Consider the following 27587-nt stretch of genomic DNA (forward strand, 5'->3'; position numbering starts at 1 on the left):
GGAACAAATGTTCTGATCCTGGAAGTACAGGAAGGATGTTACAGATTCCTAGTTCTGGATTTTCCTCGAGGTTGTCACCTGAAGCCTTTCCCTGGCGAAGGGTGTGGCCGCAAGGCAGCGGAGGTTTTGAGTCCCGAGTTTTCCTTCTCCAAGGTTGACGAGCCCCATCTGCCCGAGGCTATCTGGTTTTGAGGTGCCAGTGGCTCGCCTTCGCCCCTTCTCCAGTCAGTTGAAACAGTTCCACCGGGTTTACCGATGATAAACCACCCGTGAAGGTTGGAGTTGGACTTTGGTTGTCAGAGGCTGTTTGGGACGCATGCCGAAAGAAGCATTTTCATGGAATTTGGAGCCTATTTCTCACCTCCACCCCTTGGCTTAACAACTTTTGGAACCTGATGTTCCAGTGACTAGTAGTGTAAGAGATAGAGCCCGGACAAGATAGCGGAAGGATGGTTGGACACAGCGCAAAACTCTAGTCCCCCCCCCGGTTCCGGAGGGGGACTAATAATAACAACAACAAAGATATTTCTGGAGAAAACCTCTTTATCTCTAATAATAAAATGATGACTTTCAAAATACTTCCAAGTGACATGATCAATTATGATACTTGCGTAATTACACAATCAATATTTAACATTTGGCAGTAGTTCAATCTATAATTACACAGAACAATAATGATAAATGATCAGGCATTTCATTTGTCTGCCCCCAGGTAACATGCCTAGCCAGTAGGAACATACATCGAAAAAACAAAATATTTCTAAGTACACATTCACGTGTAGCACACAAGAAGCTAATAAACAAAGTTTTCTAAGGCTAACACATAGTTTACAGTGTCAAGGTACGGAGAAGAAAACCAAAGTTGCTTTGCCTTTCAACTCAGCTACCCCTGAAGACACATTTGAACTATTCCAATTCAAAGGTTGGAATAGTCCATTATGAAATTTCAGGGATGAATGAGTAACTTATTAAAAATATTTGTACTAAAGTTCAAATTTCTAGAAGAAATAAATTTTGGAACATGGATAAAAATTGTGTGGAGCAAAGGAATTTTATGCTAGCAACATTTAAGTATACAACCTCATCCACATAATGGTTCTTCTTTGGTCAATATTCCTGTACCATGTACAATGCATAATGAAGACAGTAATCTCACCAAATATCACACAGTGGACTCATCTCGTATTGTCTTGGAACAGTTCACCAAGGTTGACAGTGGGGAGAGACAGCTATTTACAGAAAACAGATGTAAAGTCAATGTAACAACAGATGTAGGTATAGAGTTTGATATATATATAAAGATCATATTAATACTGAGAGCATACGATGTAGTCCACTTTATAAATATACACAAGAGTGAAACATGACCAATAGAATATATACATTTATCAACAATGAAACAACTAAGATCACATGTGGAACTTGTTAGGCATCCGATGGGTACATGTATTTATATATATATCTGTAACATTATTATATACAACAGTGATTTCATAGGAAAATAACCTTTAACTACTGGTACAGTAGGACCACAGTACTGCACTATCGTGGTTTGTATCAGTCAGTGTTAAAACTGCAGTGAGTTTACATAATTTAGCCACCTATGTTCTCAGCAAAATTTCTTAGATGCCTGCACTATTTTGGGGGTTGGGGAATATTTTTGTTCCCTTAGACACTGGCTGGACAGGGGGACAACTGGCTTAGTGGTGATTGGTTTAATACCGACTGCAAAGTAGCTGACTTTCCATATAGTCGCCATGCTTTTCACTGCCAGCTGCTATCAGGTTTCCAGTACCAAAATTTGGGTGGACTGTTTCGTAAGATATTGCACCGCAATAACCACAAATATGGCACAGTTGGTATTGTTTACATCAACAAAGTCTGCATCGTATTTTACATTAAATAGCACTTCAGTCTTTTTACCTCGTGTTGTGTAGATTACACTCTCAATTTAATAGAATTTGCAGTAAGTGTCATACATAATGTATGTTGGACATTTGAAAAGAAAGTCTTTTTGGAAAATGTTTTAATAGGTTAAACAGGTATCTGTATCTGTATCAGTATGACATCCAAAGTTAATACCCCTCTTTAATATTGATGGCGTACACCATTAAACATTTATTTCATAACAAGTAGTCTTAAATAAATATACCCCACAAGGAACAACATATTAACAGGCTACATATATATTATGATAACTTCTCGTGAACATCTGTGAACCCTCAAAAATATATTCTGCTAATCATATTGGAGAAGGTGAAACATCGACAAACTGATTCACAAAAATTTATATAAATTGATTTCATATCATTTTGTTTCATTAAATTATTATACATTTTGCAAACAACTCAAAAAAAGATTATGTCTTACAAATTTGAACCCTTCTATAAATGGCAATGAATTTGTAATCACTTAAAAATCATAAAACATGATTCACTCGTTTCAAAATCCATTAAACAACAATTAAAAGCAAAATCTAAATTACAACGCACCTATTTTCCTAAGAAATGTGGCTGCCATTTACAAATTCAATCATAATTTAACTACAAAATCTTCACAATTTATTTCTCTCCAATATGGTTTGAGTAACATGCACAATACATCAACTACTGTAAGCATTATCAGGACAGGGCTGTCCCAGGTCGGGGTTCTTCATCATCAGTGACGAAATATTACATTTCAATTTTAACGACAAACATTTCATGTCAACTTAAAAATAAAAGGACCTCTATAAGAAACACGTACAACATGAACTAGATGAAACTCCAAACAAGGGGCTTTGTGGTACACCTGCTTTGCGGCTAAAGTAGGTCGGACTTGAAAATTTGGATGATCCTACATGAAAAAGTTAATAAGACATGCCCCAGAAAATGTATTCTCTTGATTAAGCTCAAACAAAGGTTGCGGTAACCTAATTTTGATTTTCTACACTATGACTTCCCCAGATAGTATCACATAGTTTTACTTCAGTATAATACCCTATGTTATATTGTAAAGAGGGGCTCCTCAAATTGTTTTCCCTGGTTTGAATGCAAAAGGCTTAAATCAATATTTTTGTACACTTTTCCTCCTTTACATATACCTAAGTATCTACCGAATATGACCTTGCATGCACTTTACCTTAGAATTGTTAAAGATTTGTTATTCTTCTTTATTCAGCGAGTGATTTAATTTCATTCTCTGCACTTTCCCTTCTCTAGAATAGATGCTATGTACCAATTTGACTGATCCTATATATAAGAGAAAAGCATGTGAAAACATCTGGACGGACACGCACATGGGAAATTCTGTATAATCCTACTTCATTTATTTTTTGGGGGTTTAGATCTTAATTTGTTTTTTTCCAATGAAATATTACTCCTGCATCTGTCGAATTGAAACCCCCCCGATATAAATTGGTCATGATCCTGAGAAGATATGGGACCTGAGAAAAATAAAGCTATGATTACCTTACGCCACATTATGATTATGATCTCAAATTGTCTTTTCCACTTATACATGTGACCAATGCTTGGTAACCGTATACAACAAAGGCAAACAATATAAATGAGCATGGCGATGTGTATGTACCTAAACAAACTAGGCATAAACTCCGCCTTATTTTTTATTCTTCATTTCCCTAGATGTGTTAAGTGTACAACATATGGCCTATACAGAACCTAAGGTTTAGATCACAACGTTAGACAGCATTTTAACACTGGTGTGCTAGAATGAACGAGTAGCACTTTTGCCGTGGAGCAATTTGTGTTGCATTATACTGGGCCTCTAAACATGGTCTTCTGAAAATTGTATACCTGTAGTGGTAAATAACATCTGTTAGTAGCTCTTGGTGAGATTTTTGAATTGATTTATTAAACGTTTCAGATTTGTTTGCAAAGATTATCCTACCTTTCTGTATCAATAACCTTTTTTTTTTATTATTATAGGGAGAAATATTCAAATGAGCAGTTTAAAAATAGCATATCTAGTGGTAAATTGGGTATTTATATAGTTTTCTTCCATTAATTAATACTGGTCAGAACAAGAAAGTGCAAAAACACTCAATTGTCTGATTGGTTTATAAATGTTCAGGAGAGTGAGGTTACTTTCCGGGATTGGTTAATTTTTTTTCGGTGGTTAATTCTTACAAAAAGGCAGAAAGAAAATTACCTTAATTTCAGAGGGGAGTTGAACCATTTTCCGTCCCAAACTCACTTGTATAATAGTGCAGCATATAGGAAATTACAGTTTAGGATGTACCACAAGAACTTACCATTATTCGGAGATTATTCTTTTTAATATATATCCCTATTCCTACAAAGTTGTATTAAAACAAAATGGAAACAAAAAGACTGGAAATAAGTATATTGATCCAACTTCTAACAAAATTAGCACCAAAGTACTTTTTAATTAAACTCATGCAATCCCAAAAATATTGGTTTCTTAACTACACCCAAGTTATTCTTCATCCCTGCATGTAAGTACATGTATTAATTTAACTCATTCATCCCTGAAATTTCATAATGTACTATTATTCTAACCTTTGAACTGGAAGAGTTCAAATGTGTTTTTTTGGGGTGATGCAATGGGGTGATGTTAATGCAATAATGATAAGAGAGTAAGATGTCCTTAACATTTCATTTTAACCATGAATAAAATTTCCTACTTTTAGGGTCCCTTCAAATTGATACGGAACCGAATCAAAAGTAACAGGTACAAGGAGATTTTGTTATCAGTGAGTAGGACCATACAGCTTTTAACCACAGGAGAAAAATCATTTCAGGGAGAGCCTTGCAGCAATTAACCACAGGGACAGATAACAGCAAACATGTATATTTTTTGTGCATCACAAAGACAAGAAAATGGGTCAATTCCAGAAAAAAATCTGTCGACTGAGGCCAAAAAGAAGCAAAAAAATATGTGTTTCCGCTACCATCCTCAGAAAAAATAGGGTAGGTAGGTAGGCAGGCATTTTTGTTTTATTTTGCAAAATCCTTTTACTATGCTTATATAGATTATAGAGTAAGAGTTCTGACTTTCACAGTGCACATCACTAAACGCCAATACAAACTTAAGGGTAGACACAAAACTCTAGGGTAGGTAGGGTTAGCGGAAACACAAGATTTGTTTTATTTGGCCCGATACACTTCCATACAGTATTCACATAGTTAACATTGCTTTTCGTTTTTAACACAGTATTTACATGTAACAGGTATCACATTGTAACAACTTAACAGAGAGGAGGGGACAAACATAACTGCATCAATAATTAAGTATTCTGGCCTATTTCATAGGCACTCTCTTAAATCTGTCGACTGTACACTAACAAACGGTTCTACGATGTACGTGTAACGTACTATAAGACCATGGTCAAATATCTAATATTTACTTCAAATATACATGAGTGTGTATTTCAGAAGTTGTCTTGTTGGTGAGAATTTCAGTTGACATAAACAAATATTATATTATTAACTCATGATCATTCACCCCTGAATTTTCATAATAAACTATTCCAACCTTTGAATTGGAAGAGTTCAAATGTGTCTTCAGGGGTGGATCATGAGTTAACCTTAGACATGCCAATGTATTGACCACACTGGTTGGTCTACTGTTAATAATTACCGGTATGTAACATAAAACTATAAGAAATAATATTTTAATTTCCACTCAAATTGTTTAACCACCCTTCAATTTATAATGACTGAAATGGAGGGTGCACTAGACAATCAAGGTAAACAACAGGTACATCATTTTTGTTTAACGCTCAATATTGTTTAAACCTCAGTTTTAATTTATAATTTGTTTTGAAAACTCAACTTTAGAATTCACAATATTTTTTAGACTTCAAAAGTAATAAATAATCTATCATTACATATACTGAACAAATACTTAACATATAATGAAATACATTTGAAGTACTTTCAACAAAAACATAACAAACAGTAACATGTTGATACATAATTTGAATAAAAATTGGTAAGATCCATTCATTCAATTTTGCATTTTGTCTATAAATCCTCTCAAATTGTTTCCATTTAAATCCTAATTTATTTTTAATCATCATCATTTGCAATGCTTTTGTACAAAAATACATATTATTTACTCCGATATTAGAAAAAAAACCTCTCAGCATGAATTGCCATGACAAAACTGAAAGTAGACATTCTGTTTTATTTTGTTAATGAATGGATTGAATTTTAGCAGTTTGAAAAACTAAACCGATACATGGATGGTTATTTGAATTATATAGACATAAATCAAATGCCAAATTGTGCATGTACTTACACATGTAAGCTACAAGGAATTCCAGATTAAGTGGAAAATAAAGAATAACAAAACTGAAACTATATAACATTGAACAATTTAACAGATTTTTGTAAAAAAGGATGCTCTGTAATGGGTAAAGTAGAACCATGTTTTTTTTCTAATTTCAGTCTTCTATATTTAGTCTGGTTTTTATTGTTTAACACCAGACTCTATAACTGAGAGGAATATTGCTACCAGTACGTATCTTCTGTTCAATCTGTAGATAACTACTGGGTACCGAGCTGCCACGAGATTACTAAAACTGGAAAATACAGAAATATCAAAAGGGATAAAAGTGTATTTTAAACTACAAAATAGTAATATAGTACCTTTTAGGTTTGATGAAATTCTGAAACAATCCTAAAACTAAAATTTTGAACTACATCTGAATATTATCAGCAACACAAGGGGGAGAAACACTAATAAAATTTACTGTAGTAGACAAAATTTAACTATTCCTGTGACATAGCCCCGATCAGGTAGCTGTATATTTATAAATATCACATGTACAGCGCATATCACGTTTACTGTATAGTGCCACTTAATTACTTATTCAACATGGTCTGGATAATACTTGCAAAAATCATTGGTTTTTATACAGATGAATTTAATAAAAAAAAATACTGAAATGAAATTAGGAAGTTAGAAACAGCAACAATATGTTGATAAATAACTTCTACTATACCGGGTAAATGTTGTCTGCATCATGCATTCAAAAAATGTAACATGCAAAAATGAAGTACATGCATACGGAAGGAAAAACCCTGCATTGACCTTAACATAATTACTTGTGGCCTGCATGTATCGATACCTACATGTAGTATACAAAATTATTTCACAAATCATTGACAAGACTATTGCAAATAAACGTCCAGTCAGACTGGATCCGTGACAACGTAACATTTATGATCACATGCATCAAACAAAAAATTTCTCTCGCAACCTTAACTCATTTACCCCTGAAGTTTCATATTGAACTATTCCAACCTTTGAACAGGGAGAGTTCAAATGTGACTTCAGGGGTGAATGATGTTTAGTTGTGAGAAAAAATGGTTACTTTACAATATATCTTTAACATGAGAATCTGTGTCATCTGTCACAGTGTTCGAATAGATTAGAACGTCTAGCAAATATTCAAGATTGTCAAAACTCTTGAAATACACACCGCCTAAATTTGCATTAGGCAACATCCATGTTAGCAGTGCATTGAGTCTATGTTTGAGGGCTTTTAAACAAATTTTTGGTTTCCTACAGGTTTCAACATATGATTCATATATCTTAATTGTTTTTGTCTGTCCCTTAGCTGTTTCTGACTGAACACACGGCAAAGACAAGTCCTGCTGACAGTCTGTCCCTGATAAAGTTGCGGCTCCGCTGGCTGCCCCATCAGCATCACCTAAAGGTAGATCATTGTCACAGGGTTTGCTGTCTGGCTGGGAGGCCTGAGATTCTGCTTTGTGAAGGAAACTGTACTTGGACTCCGGTTTACCAAATAGAGGCGAGTCTGCACCCCCTGTCCAATCAAAGGGCGAGCTGCTGGACAATCTGCTTGCTTCTGAAATGTCTGAATAGGCAGGTAGATGTATAGGCTGATGAGAATTGATGCTGGTAAACGAGGTCAGTTTGTTTTCATTTTCCTCCAATTCCTCACAACTAAAATCATGTATATCATGGTCACTCTCATTACTATCATCCGAGTCTTCATTCCTGTTAGAATTTAGAAACTCTTGAAAAGATCCCTGAAATTTATCTTTAACATTTGATAATTCTGGGGTCTTTCTTTCACTAGTTTGCCTCAAAAGCACACTTGGCCCAGTTTTATGATTAGTATTGCACTTTGAATTACATATGTCCCCTAAATCAGTATTTGGCCCCTGTTGATTTAAAAGTTCGGGACAACAATATCCCCCATCCCTGACATCATGATCCTTGATCATGAGAATACCTGAATCTCCTTCTGAAAAAGCACTACTGCAATTTTTCAAACCATAATCACTGCTGTCTGATTTTTCTAAAGACTTTGGTGGATCTGACTCCAAAAGAATTGAATTAGCCCCTAGATCTAATGTACATTTTTGTTGCTGATTATTTCTGGTCTTTCCCAAAAACGCTAAAAAGTCTTCAGAATAACTAGGGCCCTTTGAGACAGATTCACCTTCGTCTTGTGTCTTGTCATCGGCACTGTAATCATCAAGTACCGGCATGTCATCAGAATCTTTGTCTGCAAAGAAAAACTCATCAGGTTTTTCCAGACTAGGATATTCCGACAGGTCCACAGGGTCGGTGCCACTATCAGAGTATGTCGCAACTGACTTGACGTCATCTTTCTCATCCTCCAGATGGGCAATGTCAAAAGGTTCTGGCGTCTGTAGGATGTCCACCACTTGATCTATGAGCAAATCAACTTTCTCACTGTCTGGATTCATCGCACGAATGAAATCCTGGCATTGAGGAAATATGCTGCAGAATAATGTCACAACTTTGTTTCTTAGAGACACAAGTTGAACCATGTCCCGAATGAAATGTTTGTGTTCTTTTGACAGACTGTGTTTACGTGAATGTCCACTGTGATGTTTTTGCCTCTTTCCATGAATGGAATGAGGTGATGTCCCTACACAGCACGGACACATGCTAATTCGAACTTTCCGTGATCGTTTCTTTCGCGAGGAATGTGATGGGCTCTTGTGTGAGGACAGATGCATGGGTGCATCCTGTACCGAGGTGGGTTCTGGAGTGGTGGACAGGAAGGACATAAATTGCTGCTGCCAGTTGATGGGGGAGACGGATGACCTGGACGATGATCGTTGATTAACTTTACATGGTGATGGCACACTAGAGAGCTGCTCAGCCATGGTAACGTCCACAGAAAGAGGTTTTCTCTTGTCTAGGCACTCTTCCGGATCAAAGGCATTGGAGACATGATTTATATTATCTTGACTGACCGAGTCTTCCTCATCTACAACACTCTCCTCCTCATCCAGAGACACCACATCAATGATGCTTTCTTCTATATCCCTGACAGGTGTACCATCATTCCTGGTGGGACATCCACATCCACTCGCTAAACCAAGGTTGTTGTTCTGTTCTGGATGCAAGATACACTTGTCACAGTCATTCATGTTGTTAAATTTGGGCCCTTCGGTACCCGACCCTTGACCTTGCTTTGGACATCTTTGGAGATAGCTATTCTGTATCACAGCACTTTCTGGTGAACCACAACTATTACTACTGTTAAATGGAGAATTTCCGTTGCCTCTGTTTCCTGATAACTCACTCCCAATCTCTGAAATAGGAAATTCTGAACACACATTGGTGTGTGATAGACTAGAAGTGACCAACTGAGATAAAGTGAAAGTTTCGTCTTCCATTCGGGTTGAGCTACTAAAAGTCTCATGTGATTGCATTCTGCTGACTTGCTGCCTTTGAAGTTTGAACTTTGTGTTAACAGTTTCGGGGTCGAGAACATGTTGTAATGATGGTAGGCATTTCTTTCTTACGCCAAATCTTTGTTTTCTGTATTTTTTCAGCACCATTTTCTTAGCACAAAGATACTGATGACCTGTCTTCGCCATTTTCTTTTGGTTCATGACTAGATTTATTGGTAGCTTATGTTTTTCTGTAAAATCTCACTAAATCCCATGCTCAGCTAAAGCCAGGTACATTCATTACGTGAGCAGATTATTATCTAGGTCAACATAACAATGGTCTGGTGTCATCTGCCAACTGACGATATATATCTGAAAGAAAAAAGATGAAAAATCTTTGTAAAATTTACTTCCATTATTTGTATACAAATATACAAATCATAGTTTAGTATTAAATACCAGTAAAAAAGTAATATTGGTCTGGTCTTTATGAGACCGCCGGCTCAGGTGTCTCTCTCAAGTCTAGTGATAAGGAAACATATAAAAAGTATGTTGCTAGATTGTGCATACATAGACGGGCATACAGTAATGGAGTTAATTTGTGGAGAGATTTTTCGACAGTCTATCACAGGGGCATGCACCTTTTGTATTGGGAAAAGTTTGCTGTGTTTTCACAGAAATGGGAAAATATGTATATTTCATAACATAATACATGAAAATCAGAACATTTGTACATACAATATTTATAAAACTCAAATTGTTTTGTTCTTGTTCAAATAAATTATATTGATGATCATAACACTGATTTTTTTTTAATTTGGGAAAAAAATACAGTTTAAATTCTCTAGAGGAAGGGCCTTTGAGTCCAAAAGCTGTACATGTGACCCCTAAAATCACTGTTGTGTGATGCCTGTGTGTAAAAGTGGGGCAATTCAATAGACAAAAAATGTGTTTTAATCTTAAGGTAATAATTCAGTTTCAATTAAAAGTTAAAATACTACTGCAGACTAGTACTACTCTAGTTCTGTGATGGTACAGATAAAATTACCCTACATACAAATTATGACTGCTCCATCATTTTTCACCAGACTATTACATTTGTGTTTGTGTATATGGAAGCTATATAATTTGTCCAAAGCAAGAGCCTCCTCGGACTCACCCGGGTATTTAATAGATTCCATGCTTGTAGACATTGCTACCTACTAGGAGATTATATAACCTGTTGGTTCCTTATATATGTGAAAGAAGAAGAAATGAAGCAAGCCTGGTATGAATCACACCAGAATTATTTTCGCATTTCTTGTGTGCACATAGTTCACATCTACACACAGGTTTGTAATAAAACCTATCTTTGTTCATAAACTGTTTGCCTAAGATGTGTTAAAATTATCAAGTTTATGTAGCGAAGGCAATTGATATATGAATTGACTGCAATGATGGAAACTTCATCTCTCTTTCGATTAGGTCAAATGTTTAAGTATGGATGTCAGGACCCAATATGGAATTACTTGATTTGGTCGTGAAGGCCATATTTAGAACCGGATAGTTGAAATAACATCAAGCGTGACTTTGTCATGTCATGGGGCATTGGGGGTTGTTTCTTATTTTTTCAAGACAGACATGGCTAATTTCGTGAATGATTTATTTTAATACAGTAAGGACCTGACATTTGTTATTTCAACAATCATGCACTATTTTGATAACATTATGCTATATATGAGGTGCTAATTATATGTAAACTTACAGATGGAACACTTTTGAATTAGCTCCATTAACTGGAATAGGACCAATTTGTAGCTCTGCCGATGCAATACCTATAAAAATTGTCTCATCATCAGGAGCTTCGTTATATTGCAGCTAATGTAGAATCCACTCCTTTTACACATCTAATTATTGAGTATTGTAAGTGAACTTGACCAGAATTGAACTATTATACAATATATAGACTAGTACTTATGCATTGTATATATGACGTTTTAGACTGGTTAACAGGGTTATCTAATAACGCATTAAGGTGCTGGCTATAAACTGAACTGTACTAAATAGGCCTTGTATGATCTTGAACTGATCGTCTGACATGACACTTTCGTATGCTGCTCGCTTACTATGGTTACACGTAACTGCAGAAAATGAAGCAGAAATGCCTACGTTCACATATATTCCTCAGAAAACATCATAAAAACGACTGGCTATAGGGTTGTTAACGGGATTGGTATGCTGTTACACACCGCCTTGAAATCATTCCGACGAAACCATAACGAAATTGAAAACATGGCGGCCATAGATGTAAACATGCCAACTGTCAAACTTGTATACGCATTTGAATGTCATAATAATACTTGATTCTAGTCGACAGTAGATTACATGCGATAATGACGTAATAAAATAATCGTATACCTTAAAGATAAGATGTAGTTTTCTGTTTAATCCTGTTTCCGTGATGGTTTTCAACTGGAAACTCTTGCTACTTGATTATTCTGGCGCGAAACGCCCTCTGCTGGGAATATTAGAAATTATTTCCGCTACGCATGCGGAATCTCACTTCCGACATGAATTGGTCATCATGGCGGCCTCTAGCAATCCGGGAATTCCTGTTGATGAAATGAAAATGACTAACCGTATCATGTGTTTCCAAAGGAAACAAGCAGATGGTAAATTATGTGAATGTTATTAGTATCTTGAAGTCGGGATTCCATTAAACATGACATAAAGTACTAAGAGTCGGTTATGTAAACAGGAGCCTGAGGCTGAAGTTCTGTCAATAATGAATAATAACAGTATCGATATACACAAAAATGCCTAAGTTATAATATGCTTTTTTTTAGCCAACCATCATCTGATGGTGGGCTATTGAAATCATCCTACGTCCGTGGTCCGTCGTTCGTCCTTAAAAAAATTCGTGTTATCAGTATTTCTCACGAAGTACCAGACGGATCTTTCTCAAATTTTATATGTAGGTTCCCCTTGGCCCTTAGCTGTGCAGGGCGATTTTTGAGACTGATCGGATAACAACATGGCCGACAGGCAGCCATCTTGGATTTTGATAGTGAAAGTTTGTTATCGCTATTTCCCAAGAAGTACGAGAGGGATCTTTCTCAAATTTTATATGTAGGTTCCCCTTGGACCTTAGCTGTGCAGGGCAATTTTTGAGACTGATCGGATAAACAACATGGCCGACAGGCAACCATCTTGGATTTTGATAGTGAAAATTTGTTATCGCTATTTCTCAAGAAGTACCAGAAGGATCTTTCTCAAATTTTATTTGTAGGTTCCTCTTGGTCCCTAGCTGTGCAGGGCAACTTTTGAGACTGATCGGATAACAACATGGCTGACAGGCAGCCATCTTGGATTTTGATAGTGAAAGTTTCTTATCGCTATTTCTCAGGAAAGTCCCAAAGGGATCTTTCTCAAATTTTATATGTAGGTTTCCCTTGGTCCTTAGCTGTGCAGGGCAACTTTTGAGACTGATCGGATAAACAATATGGCCGACAGGAAGCCATCTTGGATTTTAATAGTGAAGGTTTGTTACCGCTATTTCTCAGGAAAGTCCCAAAGGGACATTCTTTCTTAAATTTTATATGTAGGTTCCCTGTGGTCCTTAGCTGCGCTGGGCAACTTTTGAGACTGATCGGATAAACAACATGTCCGACAGGCAGCCATCTTGGATTTTGATAGTGAAAGTTTGTTATCGCTATTTCTCGGGAAGTAAGGGAGGGATCTTTTTCAAATTTTATATGTAGGTTCCCCTTGTCTCTTGTTGTGCAGCAGTGCCTGAAATGGACAGTCTCTGGCTTGCCAATGGCAATTAAAGTCTTGCTCGGGCGACCAAAAGTGAAGTAGTCACGGGCCCAACAATAATAGTTTAGGCTGTTGAAAAATTTATGAATAAAAGAAATGATAGTCCATTCCACATTAAATAGAGGGCAGTACATTTTTCAGTTGTCATTACTTCGATTTGAATCGAACTGTCTGTGATTTAGAAAATGTGATGATTTTTTTTCAGACTTTCTATATAAATACTGCCAGGGTGTCTTCTTTGAGGTGCAAGTTTTGTGTATTTCTTTTTGGGAAGACCTGAATGGAGTGGATCCTATCAGGTTTTAACTAGGGTTGAAGAATTAAATATATGATGTTGTATTCTGTTTTACATATATATCAAACATTGTCATGTTAAATGCTGTGGAAATATTTCTTGCCAAAATTATTTGGGCCACCAATATGGGCCGCACCAATATGTCATTTGGGCCAGTGCTTCAAATTCTATTCTCGCCCCAAAATTTGTTTTTGGGCCAACCAATGCAGGTTCCCCACTATCCTTTATTATTCATGTTTACTTTTGAAACTGATCAGTTAAACAAAATGGCCTACCGACAGCAATCTTCGATTTTTGACATTGAAGGTTTGTTAGTATTATTTCTTGGAATAACTTCAGGGATCTTTCTCAAATCTAATATGTAGGTTGCCTTTGATCAATTGTTTTCCATGTTATATTTTGAGACTGATCATAAACACAAAATGGCTAAAGGAAGAACTAAACAGATCTTTCTCATATTGCAATGATCAATTCTATTTCTTTCACATTAAGTACTGTACTAGTAAATATGTGAAATGACAAACTCACTTTGAAGGTTGGCTTTCATACACATCAGTATTAACTTTAGATCAAAAGTTACCTGAATATGCATTTACTCTTAACATGACTCGATCAAACAGATTAGAGGGAAGAAGAGAAAAGATCGAACTGACAAAGAACTAATGAAGATGGTACAATGGTGGGTGCCAAGATCCCTCTGGGATCTCTTGTTTTTTTTGTAGTAAGGAGGCAGTACCCAAATCAGATCACTTTTTGCAAAAATACTTATAAATAAATGTGTCAACAGATCAGTTATAACAATGATGTAGTCTTAGAATAGATAGCCATGCACCATTTTTTATATATGAACATATATTATATACTTCTTCTTCTTCTTCACAATCATGTGCATCATTCATAAGAATATTGTCGCACAGTTTGCGCTTAGCTTGATGTAAAAACTATCCACGATAGCCAATGTACAATTAAAACGAGTTAAAAACAGATCTATCATCTTCTGTCTTGTTGAGAGTGGATGTCAGCGGGATCTTGCTGATGGTGCTGTCACAACTGACGATGGTAGTTGATTCATTGTCCTCACTGCAGTTGGAAAAAATGAATGTTGGTACGTCTGTGTTCTTGATGTAGGTTGGACGTAACGGTTGTCGTGTCCTCTGGTCCTTGCTGTTGCCTGTTGATGCAGGCAGAAGGTATGGTTCTGGGGGGATGTCGATAGGGCTGTGGACGATTTTAAACAGCATCACCTGCTAAGCCTGAATTCTCCGCTCCTGCAGGGTGTGCCAGCTGAGTGTCTGCAGCATGGTTGTAACACGGCTGTATTTGCTGAAATCGCCCTGCATAGCATACCTGGCTGCCTTTCGCTGGACCTGTTCTAGCTTGCTGATGTTGGAATGAGTATGTGGACTCCAGATGACAGATCCATACTCGATGATAGGGCGTTCCAAGTTGGTGTAGCAGGCCGCCTTCCCATCAGCTGGGCATTTTTTCAGTGTCCTCTGCACGAAAGCGTTGGTGGAAGTGGCTTTCTTGCTGGCAGATGCGATGTGTTTGTTCCAAGAGAGGTTATTTTGGAGGTGGATTCCTTAATACTTGGCCGACGGGACTGTCTCTAAATCTTGACCGTGGATGGAATAGGTCGTGACCAAGGGATTCCTCTTTCTGGTTATCCGGATGGCTTCACATTTCTCTGGGTTGAAGCTCATCTGCCATCTATCCTCCCATTCCTGTAGTCTGTCCACATCTTGTTGTAGTTGTGCAGAGTCGTCATGAGTGGAAATAACTCTGTACAACAAGCAGTCATCAGCAAACAAGTGAGGAGTGGATGTTACACATAAGGGTAGATCATTGATGAAGACCAGGAATAATAGAGGTCCGAGGACAGTTCCTTAAGGGACTCCTGATGTTACTGAATATGCTGATGACTGTTGGCCCTCAAGGATAACCTTCTGAGTACAGTTGGATAGGAAGCTTTCAGTCCACTTGAGCGTGTTCCCTCGAATACCATAGTAGTGGAGCTTGCGCAGAAGTCTTTGGTGCGGGACCTTGTAGAAAGCCTTCGAGAAGTCGAGGAGGACTGCATCGACTTGATCACCTTTGTCGAGGCTCCTGGCAATGCCGTCTATGGTCAGGATCAGCTGGCTCTCGCAGGATCTCTTCTTCCTGAATCCATGTTGGTAGTCAGATAGGATGCCGTGTTGTTCTAGGTGGTCCATTAGACTGCTGTGGATGATGTGCTCCATCAGCTTACTGCATATTGAAGTCAGTGACACCGGTCGATAGTTGCCTGCCTTTGCCTTGTCTCCTTTCTTGAAGATGGGGGTGATATGAGCTTTCTTCCAGTCGTCAGGGACAGTTCCAGCATCTATGGAAGACTGAAACACTCTGGTGAGCATGGGAGAGATGGAATTGGCACACATCTTGAGTAGCCTTGGTGGGACTTCATCTGGACATGTTGCTTTGCTCCCTATGACATTAAGAAGAAGCTTTGTCACTCGTGTCTGACTGATGGTGATAGTTGGGGCATCCCTGACAGTTGATAGTTCTTCCCTGGTGTATGCAGAACAAAACTGCTGGTTGAGTATCTCAGCTTTCGCTCTGGGCTCACTCACAAGAAGTCCGTCCTTCCTCAGTGGGTATACTCCAGAGGAGTCTGTTCGCTGACTCTTCATGTACGTCCACAGCTTTTTGTATGTACCTGTATCAATGTCTAGGAGCTTGTTGACATAGCTGCTGTGAGCTACTCGGCACTCCTTTTGGGCTGCAGACTTCAGTCTCTTGTAGCGGTGCCAGTCCCTAGTTCTTGCTGAAGTCCTTTCTTTTTTGAATGCGCAATGTTTGCGACGTGATAATTTCTTAACACTGCGCAAAATCCATGGTTGATTAAATCTCCCTGAAGTCATCTTAGATGGTACAAGCTCCATGAGTTGGTTGCAGCACAGTTTAAAAGCGGTCCAGGTCTTGTTGACGCTATTGTTTGGAGAATAATCCTCAATGAAATCCATGGCAAGTCAATCGGCTGTTTCCTGGATGAGTGTTTCGTTAACTTTGGACCATAGGTAGAACTTATGCTTGATGGGACGACGATACGGTGCTCGAATGTTGGATTTGGTCATCACAATGTGGTGGTCCCCTAAGCCTGGTATAGGCCTACATAGGTTTATCTGTGATGGACAGTTCGTGAGGAAGATGTCGAGGATGTTAGCAACCCGAGTTGGAAAATCAACAATCTGTTCTAAGCCACAGTCATTTATGGTCGAGATGAAGAGTTAAATCCAACTGTTTTGAGTAGGTGTGGGTACAAGTGGACATAGATTCCCAGTTCACGTCAGGTAGGTTGGTGTCCCCTGTGATCCAGATTGTCAAATTGGGGTTGGAACAGACAAATTCCTCTATGGTCTTAAACATGTTGGTTGCATAATCAATGTTGTTGTCGGTAGGTCTGTACAATGCCAAGATCGCCAGTTTGTTTACTTTGTTGTAGGTTATACTTATCGCCACGGATTCTGTCCCATGGTCATCTATAGTAATGTTACTACAAGGTATGGTCATCCTAGCAGCTATAAGTACCCCGCCATGACCAGATGGACGATCTCTTCTGGCAATAATGTGATGGCTACATGGGAGGAGTTCTGAGTATGTTACTCTTCAGCCATGTTTCAGTCCCAACGACAATGTCTGGGTCCGAGCTGTCGATTAGGTTACCCAGGGCTTCCTTCTTGTTACATATGCTCTGGAAGTTTATTGTCAGTACTCCAGGGTTGTACTTAGGCTGGGGCGTCTCCCTGTTCCAATAGGAGAAGAACTGAATGTGGGCCGGGATTCAATTGGCAATCTGATGATTGTATGATAACCAAGATGGTAAGGTATAAAAGATACAATTTGCTTGCACGTTTGGATGGAATAAACATGAATGGGCAGTGGCCGTGATGTTTCTGGAGTTTATATGCAGCAATAAGTTACATGGGCTGGTCAAAATTGCATATGCTGCTACCAATGTCAAAGATCTTTGGGGGATGGTGGTGTATGATGGGTTTTACCTGAAAAACTGTACATAATCCATTGAAAAAGATCACAAGGGCGAATGGGAATTTGCAATTTCCGATACCGAAAGTAAACAAACCAAATCGGAGTGTCTCGTTGGCATGTGCCCGGAGTCTCTCGGGTGTTACTGTGGGTGGCTTGTTACATAAAATAATGAAGAAGATACGTCTTTTTCTCCATCTTATAAATTGATATCTAGATCGGATCATGATGGAGGGGTCCGAGATGAATCATACGGCAAAGATCTTTTGACAGTGGCAAACAAGTGGACATGGCAATACTTGACTTCTCCAAGGTCTTTGACACAGTTCCCCATGACAGACTACTGTACAAGCTGGATTCATATGGGATCAGAAGACCTCTGCACCAATGGCTAAAAACCTTCCTAACACGCAGGAAGATGCGGGTAGCCATAGAGGGAGAACTCTGAAGTGGCAGCGGTTGAGTCAGGAGTACCACAAGGAACAGTACTAGGACCCCTGCTCTTCCTTTGCCATATAAATGACTTGCCAGACTCTGTGAAATCAACAGTTAGACTTTTCGCAGATGACTGCCTACTCTATCGAGAAATAAACTCAAACAAGGACCACGAAAACACTTCAAGACGACCTTAAACAGCTCGAAACTTGGGCTGCAAACTGGGGGATGAAATTTAATGCCAAAAATGTTACATTCTTTGTATTAAGAAGAAAAAGCAAAACACATACCAACTTAATGGACATAACTTAGATCACGTACAGACAAACCCATACCTAGAATTAAAACTATCGGGGGATATGAAGTGGAAAGAACATATTACAAGTACCACAAAAAAGGCCAGTTCTACCTTATAGGCTTCCTACGATGCAACCTACAACACTGCCCCAGAGAATGTAGAAAGACTGCACACATTGCTCTTGTCAGATCCATCTTAGAATATGGAGCAATAATCTGGGACCCGTACATAAAGACGAACATTAATAAATTGGAAAGCATCTGACGGAGAGGGGCGCGTTTCATCCAGAAGGATTACAGAACAAGGGTAGAGGGATTCATGACAAAACTAACCGGGTACTCAAAGAGCTACAACTTCCACCACTAGCATCAAAATGAAAACAACAGAGACTAACATTCTATTATAAAATAGAAGCGAACAAATTCCATCAATGCCTAGGCAAGACTTTCTTAATTTCCAACATGAAAAAAGGAAAACACAAGGGCGTATATTCCAGGACTGCGAGACATCAAGACCAATTCCAAATTCAATCGGGAACAATAACAGAGCAGTCATAATACCCAACAGCAACACGGAACAATACAGAAACTCATTCTTTCCACAGATTGGAACCACCTGGATGACATCACAGTTGGGGCGCAAGGAATAGAGGCAATTAAAACATCAATCACTACCAACCGGGATTAAACAAAGATAAGTATCGCACGCGTACTTAACCCCCTCCGCCTTAAAGTCATTTTGGTCTCTGTGGAGTATAACATATAGATAGATACATAGAATTCAAACTCAAATGTCTGTTTTGATCATGTTTTAAAAGATGGCGCGTGCGACAACTATGAATTCTGTTATGGACTAGAGGAATAAATTCACACTATAAAAATACTTCTTATCATACAAATTCTAAAGGTCATCAGAAAATGTTAATATGCTGACAAAAAAATATTCATTTGAAGCGTAAGATACTGCAAAATTCAAGTCTTGATCCGATTTGGGTCCTGACATTCGCAAAAACCAGAGACGCTGATTGGTGACCTCAGAGCATTCTATAAATATCTCGAGTGAGCCCCGGGTGCTAATTTCGTTTGTAAGAACACCCATCGATATTCTTCCTTTGATGCAACCATAAATGAACATAATTCCTCATCAGATTTTTCAATGATTTAATAAAATGATGGTTTGGTGATCCAATTTTGGTACTGTCACCTTAAGCTGTGCAGACAGAGTCTCGGTCCTGCATTTATAGCGTACAAAGACTTAGTAGGCCTAGTACTAGTCAGGATGACCCTATACTGCCACACGTGGTAACAGCTAGGTCTAGGTTGAATACAAAACTTATTGCAGATAGTAAAACCAGCCCCTGGTAAAGACCGACCTTTCGTTACATAAGCTTAAGCATCAAGCTAACAATGCTGCACCAAACGTCGATGAATCATTTGAAGACCTGTTTCGGTTGCCAGACTATTTGCAAATCGCTGAAAGTATATCACCGTTAGCTGACTGATTAGTGAACATAAACACTTAAGTTAACATCTATGAGGATATTGAAGAACTGACAATTAATACCAAACCATTTTACATTAGGAGGCTTCATACAAAATGTACTTTCTATATCTAACTGTCTTTGTATACTGCAGCGCCCTCTCTCGAGTACTCTGCAGCATGCAGGTTGCAGGTTGTTAAAGGTTTCCAAACAGTGCCTCAGTGATTGGCTAATGGGCTGGTAGTAGCAATGGGATTAAAAGAAGGGAGTTGTGTGCATAATATTATGGCTATTTTTGGACATTGGTGTAAACAGAAAATTAACAAGTGTAGAAGAAAAATGCACTGCCAGACTTGCGTGTGAACCCGGGACCCTTTAAACTCAAGACAGACACTAACCAATTGATTGAGCTGGCAACTGAACCAGTCCTTTTCTGCGATAGTCCTCCCGCCTTTAACAAAGTCTTCAACCCAGGAGACACACAAGACCACATACCACCTTCCGTGGATATATTTTGTTGGGTGTCATATGAATTAGGAGAAGAAAAATGCATGGCCAGACCGGGGTTCGAACCTGGGACCCTCCAACTCTTAGATTGAATTCTGACGCTATATTTGAAAAAAAAGATGGAATGTTAACATCATGGGATTATGATCATGAGAGTTCAGAGGGTCACCAGTTCAAATCCCAGTGTGGCTTTGCATTTTAAGGTCACCTGAGCTTTGCGTCGTCCATCCTGCGTACACTTTTTATTTTTTCGACTTCTAAGAACCAGCAGATGGAATTTTTCAAATTTGGTCAGAATCATTCTTGGTAGATGGATGTGGCTACAAAATTGTAAAATTGGGAAACCCCAGGGGCCAGGGCGGGAGGGGTTAAAATTTACTATAGTTTATATAGGGAAATAACACTTTTGGGTATATTTTGTTCATTTTCAGTAGGAAATTATTCTTGCTTGGTAAGAATCATCCTTGGAGGAAAATGGTATCAAATTTTAAAATTGGAATTCCTGCCCCAACCCCAGGGGCCAGAAGGGGGCCCAAAGGGAAAGTTAACCAATATTTCAAAAAAGTATCTTCTCCAGTCTCAGAGGTACTACAGTCAATTTCTCTGCATGGATGAAAAGATCATCAGGGTCTTTGTTTAAATTGTAAATTTCAGTACCCACAGGCCATCCATTCTCCTTTTGGGAGGGGGTAAAATTTACTATAGTTTATATAGGGAAATAACACTTTTGGGTATATTTTGGCAATGTTCAGTAGGAAATTATTCTTGCTTGTAGTGCAATCAAATTCTGTGCATGGATGAAAATTCTGTCGGGTGCTTAATCTATTTTATTTTATTACCCCTGGGCCAAGCATTCTCCTTTGGGGAGGGGGAAAAGTTTATATAGGGAAATTATACTTTTGGGTATATTTTGTCCATTTTCAGCAGGGAATTATTCAAACATGGTTGGAATGTTTTTGATGCCAGATGGCAGTTAGATTTTATGAGAAAATAAGATCCTGCCCCATCCCCAGGGGCTGGAGGGGTGGGCCGAATGGGGATTATGGTTAAAATTTAAAAAATCTTCATCATCAGACTCCGATGTTTTACTGTTCATGGATAGAAAGGTCCCTACTAAAATTACCATTACCTAAATTGTAAATTTCATAATCCCCCAGGTCATCTGGTATAATTCTCAATAGCAAAAAAAAATGTTTGAATAGTTTTTTAAAGTTCTTATCCTTTGGTGACATGACAAGTATTGTTTTTCACATGTTGCTTTCCACATCACATCTCAACAATGAAATTGAGCTGCTGGTACCTATACTATAACTCAGGTGATCGCTAAGGCCCTTGGGCCTCTTGTTATATATGGCAGGTACATCACATGTAACCAGAGGCTGTTGCATGGTACCAGGTATTCTATTCTCGGGGGCACCTATAAAGGCTTTTTCATAGGGATCTTTATATTTTATGAAAAACCTTATTTTCACAGAGTTGGCGTACTTCACTTTGCAGAATGATTTATTCGACAGCGCATAATGTGCTAGACAGGAAAAAATCGTGATAGCCTCATGTACTTGTTCATATATGTGATAAGTACATGTGAAGCCGGTTCAAAGACGCATCGGTCTCCATTCCATATACGCTCCATGTATAACCTCCTCAAAGTCACCTGGTCTCGTGTCGCTGCCGCTGGGCTAGTCCATTTTCATTTTGATGATGGGAAGCTTTATTTCTGAAGTACATATGATATTTGCAAAATGCATTTCTCATAAATTCACTACATACACATTTCTCAGTACTGTGTACTATTGTTTACTGGGTGTCAACTATATTGTACGCTACTGCATTGTAATGACGACTTACTATAAACAAAGCATTGCATTCCGCACCACACAAATACCTCAGAAAATATCAAACCATGTCATTCCTTGATGTCAACATCCATTCATGTTGATAAACGATACATTGTTCTTATACTTTTGCTTCATTGAAATCCATGTTTTTCAAATTTGGTCATTATTTATTTTGCAGGTTGCTTCGCCCTGGGTAACATGTTCAGTCAAATCGATGACCGTGGAGACAAAGCTGCTAAGTTATACCAGCACACCTGCGAAACATACAACCATGGGCCTAGTTGTTTTTACCTTAGCAACTATTTCTTTTTTGCAAGAGGTTAGTTTTTTGCTTATCTGTCAGAAGGGCAATTTAGTGAGCTTATGCCATAGTGTGGTGTTTTTCTTTGAACACAATTTTAGGTCACCTGAGCTTTGCTGTTAAAGATATCTTGATGATACTTTAGGTATAGGGAAATGTCACTTTTGTGTATATTTTGACAATTTTCTGTAGGAAATTATTCTTACTTGTTTGAGAATCATCCTTGGAGGAAGATGGTTTTCAAATTATAAAATTGGGATTCCAACCCAACCCTAGGGGCCAGGGTGGGCAAATGTCAATTTCTAGACCCCCCGAGCCATCCGTTTCCCCTTGGGGAGGGGAAAAAGTTTACTATACCAGGTAGTTAATATAGGGAAATAACACTTTGAGTATATTTTATCCATTAACGTGCCAGGTTTTGTTGGTGGAGGAAAGCCAGAGTTCCAGGAGAAATAACACCGACCTACGACCAGTACCTGGCGACTGCCCCATGAAGGTCTCAAAGCTGCGACACAGTGATGGAGGGCTAGTGGTAGCAGGATGTCAGACGCCTTAACCACTTGGCTAAGGCGTCTGACATTCTGAATAACTAAGAGGCCTGGGATATTGATTTAGTGACATGCTGGGATGAAGATCAACCACAATTGCTCAAATAAATTACCTGACCCACTTTCAAATATGTTAAAATACTTTTAGCATCTTCTTCCAAATAAATAGGTGGCCAAGAGTCACAGAATTAGGCAGGTAGCATACTGGGATAGTGAGCAAAGTTGTTCATTCATTCAAACATATTTTATTGACATTTAACAGTCAAAGAGATTGGGCACAATTTCTTACAACTTATAATTACTAGGCCCTGTCCCTAGTGATGGGCTGATGATCCATTATAATCTAAAATTGACCGGTTTGTCTTCCATGTAAAGTATGCTTTGAAAGTCATATTTTTAAGATTTATACTATATGATTGATAAAAATGTGCAAAAGTTGCTTGATATCCATTCATTATAAAAGAATGAAACCTAATGTACAGTGAACAACTCTGTCTATTGATGTGATGGTAGTGTTCTCACTTTATATGAGTATTCAGTCACGAAAAATTATAAACCGATTGTTGACCTACTTTCAAGGTCACAGCGGTCAAATATGTCAAACTCTTTAAACAACTTCTTCTGAAGAACTGAAAAGTACAGAGTCTTTGTATTTGGCTGGTGACTTCCTGGAATAGAGCCCAACAAAGTTTGAGAATTAAAATGAACTTTACCTACTTTCAAGGTTACAGCGGTCAAATATGTCAAACGCTTCAAACAACTTCTTCTGAAGAACTAAAAGGTATTGAATCTTCATATGTGGCTGGTTGCTTCCTGGGAAATAGCCCGACAAATTTTGAGAATGAAAATGATCTTGACTTACTTTCAAGGTCATATGGGTCAAATATGTTATAATCGAAAGGCATAAAATTATAATATTTGGCTGGTGGATTCCTGGGATAGCGCTCACCAAAGTTTGCAAATGAAAATGACCTCAACCTAATTTATAGGTCGCAGAGGTCAACAACATTTCAAGGAATTTGTTCAGAAGAACCAAAAGGAAGATTTGGCTGGTAGCTTTTTAGGATAGAGCTAACAAAGTTTGAGAAAGAAAAAGACATTGACCTACTTACAAAGTCACAGGGAAAAATATGTCAAACAACTTCTGAAGAAGAACCAAAAAGCATAGAATCTTATAATAATATTTGGCTGGTAGTTTCAACAGATGGAGCGGACAAAGTTTGGGAGGGAAATATTTGTAGTGCATTATAATATTTAATGAGAATATTTTGCTATGATCGACTGCTTAAATATTCGGGTGAGCAATACAGGCCCTCTGGGCCTCTTGTTGTGTTTCAGGGTTTCAAGGTCAAGGCCAAGGTCACTGTTGCTATATATAGAAAATCATCAACTGATTCAATTTAAACACTTAGCAACTTCATTCTTTCACAGATTTTTGTCCAACTTAATATAAAGGTCAAATATGGGTTTGCCTCTGACATCCTTGTGTTTCAGGATGGTAATAACATACAGATTTTTTTTTTATTAAAATCAACTTATCAACTTTAAGTGTAGTACCTTGTGTTTGTGCATGTTTCAGGGTATCAAGAACACTGAAACTAATTTCACATGGCAGCGGGGGCATGTATGTCTTACAGACATTTTCTAGTTTTTAGAAAAATGTTGTCATCGCTCTAGCGACTCAATTCCTCAACCGAATTTTAGGTCACTGTTACTATCTTTTAGAAAAATCTTTGTCATTACTGTCATCACTCTAACGACTTCATTACTGAATGGAATTTCGTGAAACTTCATAAAAGTGTTCGCTATGTCGGTATTTCCTTGAACAATTGTTTTGTTTCAGGTTTCTAAGTTGAAGGTCAAGGTCACTGTTACTATTTATTTTTTTAAAGTTTGTCAACACTCTAGCAACTTAATTTTCTCTTTCATATGTCACAATGTGTGAATGCTGGGGTGGGGTGGGGGGTTGTTAAATTTTATATTTCATTGCACATTTTGTCTATATTATTATTATGTTCTATGTATTGTATGATTTTGAGTCCGGTGAAGAATCCTGTACCAGAACAAAAATGATTAGCAACCCATCTTTAATAATGTGCCAACATCATTCTTATCACAATCTTATTGTTATTGTACAGGTGAACTGCGTAAAGACACGAAGAAATTTCTAGAGTATGCAAAAAAGGGGTGCCAATACCAGTGTGCCGGTGCTTGCATGCTACTCGCAGCTTTTTTTCACCCAGCGCATACCAGAATCCCGTTCCGGGATGACAGTGATATGAAAATGAAAGACTTCAGCAAAACAGTGGACTACTATGAAAAAGCCTGCCAAATGAACAATTCAGAAGGCTGTGTGAAGGCTGGATCAGCGTACTTATACGGAGCCACAAATTTAAACTTTGACAAAAATGAGGCGAAAGCTTTACCTTATTTCATTAAGGCGTGTGAGAACGGAGAAGGGCTAGGTTGTGCTCTTGCCTATCGTCAGTACAAAGATGGTCTAGGAGTTCAAGCTGACCAGAAACTTGCAGAGCTCTATTCAGCTAAGTATGAAAATATAAATCGTGAAAAAAAGAGACAATAAATGTAATCACAAAGGATGATATATTTTTAAGAATGGAATTGTTTTGATACATTAAATCTGATTTTTGTGCGGCAGGTCGTGTTTGTTTTGTTTTGTCCAGCTTTAGTAACAGACAATAAAATATTAAATCATGCAGCATTTCTCTGTTGACTTATTATCAACAGTTATATAGAGCCCAATGTCATTAATAGCATTACTTAACGATGCTTTGTATTACATGTGTAACGATTATTCTAGAAACACAAAAAGATAGGTTTACCAATACAAACATACATTGCATCTACTAGAGAATGTTCATAGAGGTCATCGATCTTCGTGTGCATATAGGGTGACATGGTGTTTACCCAGATGGTTATGAAAATTATGCTAACTACCGACTTAAAAACGGGAGTTCAATTTTATTTTTTATGTTAAAACAGTGCCAATAGCTTACTTATGTATGTAACTTCTAGATGTTTTTTATAGCACTCCTCGGCCCATACTCATGAAACCGTTCTCATGCTCAAGCAAGGTCATACCCACTGTTTATACAAAATTGAGTCCCCTTGGCCCAAGGATGCTCCAGACTCAATTAGGATAAAATCCCTTAATCCCTATGGTAGAAGAAGGATTTAAAAGGATTTACCTCTAGTTCCCCTATTGGGCCCTGCCTCCAGGGGGTTAGACACACCGTTTATACAAAATTGGTTCCCCTTCACCCAAGGAGGCTTCATACCAAATTTGGACAAAATCCTGTCATTCGTACAGAAGAAGGTATTTGAAGAATTTGCTGTTTCCCCTATTGGGCCCCGCCTATTTGCCCCCAGGGGGGCCACACTCGCTGTTTATACAAAATTGCATCCCTTTTGCCCAAGATCCTCCAGACCAAATTGGGAAGATATCCCTTCATCCCTATGGTAGAAGAACGATTTTAAAGATTAACCTCTATTTCCCCTATTGGGCCCCGTCCCCTTGGAGACCACACCTACTACCTATACAAAATTGGTTCCCCTTTACCCAAGGATGATTCAGACCAAACATGGAACAAATGCTTTGATTCCTACAGAAGAAGAAGGATTTTAAAGAATTCGTTATATATCCCCTATTGGGCCCCGCCCCCAGGGAGGCCACACCCACCATTTATTAGTACCTCTGAGTCCTTTACCCAAGAATGCTTCAGACCAAATTTAGTCTAAATCTACTGGGCCGTTCAGGACAAGTAGCGTTTTGAAGGAAAAGTTGACCGACGGACACTGCGCCATGGCATAAGCTCACTTACCCCTTCGAGCAGGTGAGCTAATTATAATAAAAAGATCCGAGCCCAGAAGCTATGGTTCCCGCAGCTAACTCAGATGCACTCCATTCGATGTTGGGGTAAATTATCCAAATATGATAAATTATAATGTTGACGACGGCAGGCCAGAGATGTTGCACTACAGCATAATCTCATTTGGTCCTGCAGGCCAAGTGAGGTTAAAAAAAAAACTTAAACAGAAAATTGCACATTTGTGTTTTATTTACATAATAATCATTAATCAGGATACTTTATCAAAGTAATGCATAAATAATCATAATCAAAGTACATGACATCAAAACTAAAACAAAAACAATATATAGGAATCGATGCATTTGTGCATTTGATTCAGTGCGGTTAGCTAGACAATGTGTGAGACATGGAGTTCTATGCCACAACAGGACCCTGAAACATGAACTCTTGATTTGACTTAGTACTGAAAATCTAGTTTAGTTTCATCAAAATCTTACTCTAAATGAGGAGGGTGTTGACATGACAAACATCTTCATTCAAAAGTTGCATTGACTTTGGCTTCAGGACCCCGAGATATTGTCGGA

The 27587-nt window shown here is 38.2% G+C and overlaps 2 protein-coding genes across 2 annotated transcripts; one reads left to right on the top strand and one right to left on the bottom strand.

Annotated features, from left to right (window-relative positions):
• Positions 1–530: 530 nt before the first annotated feature.
• Positions 531–12152, bottom strand: LOC110456014. The gene is made up of 2 exons (XM_021506527.1): positions 12048–12152; positions 531–10022 (listed from the first exon to the last, which is right to left on the bottom strand). The coding sequence occupies exon 2, from the start codon at positions 9870–9872 to the stop codon at positions 7344–7346; it is 2529 nt and encodes an 842-aa protein (XP_021362202.1). The 5' UTR covers positions 9873–10022; positions 12048–12152; the 3' UTR covers positions 531–7343.
• Positions 12153–12185: 33 nt separating this feature from the next.
• LOC110456015 (beta-lactamase HcpA-like) lies at positions 12186–25831 on the top strand. Its single transcript, XM_021506528.1, has 3 exons — positions 12186–12301; positions 22503–22643; positions 25312–25831. Exons 1-3 carry the CDS (start codon positions 12214–12216, stop codon positions 25755–25757), a joined length of 675 nt encoding a protein of 224 aa, XP_021362203.1. The 5' UTR covers positions 12186–12213; the 3' UTR covers positions 25758–25831.
• The last annotated feature ends 1756 nt before the right edge of the window (positions 25832–27587 follow it).

This window comes from Mizuhopecten yessoensis, unplaced genomic scaffold, assembly GCF_002113885.1.
Source record: "Mizuhopecten yessoensis strain PY_sf001 unplaced genomic scaffold, ASM211388v2 scaffold8469, whole genome shotgun sequence".
In the NCBI taxonomy this organism is placed as follows: domain Eukaryota; kingdom Metazoa; phylum Mollusca; class Bivalvia; order Pectinida; family Pectinidae; genus Mizuhopecten; species Mizuhopecten yessoensis.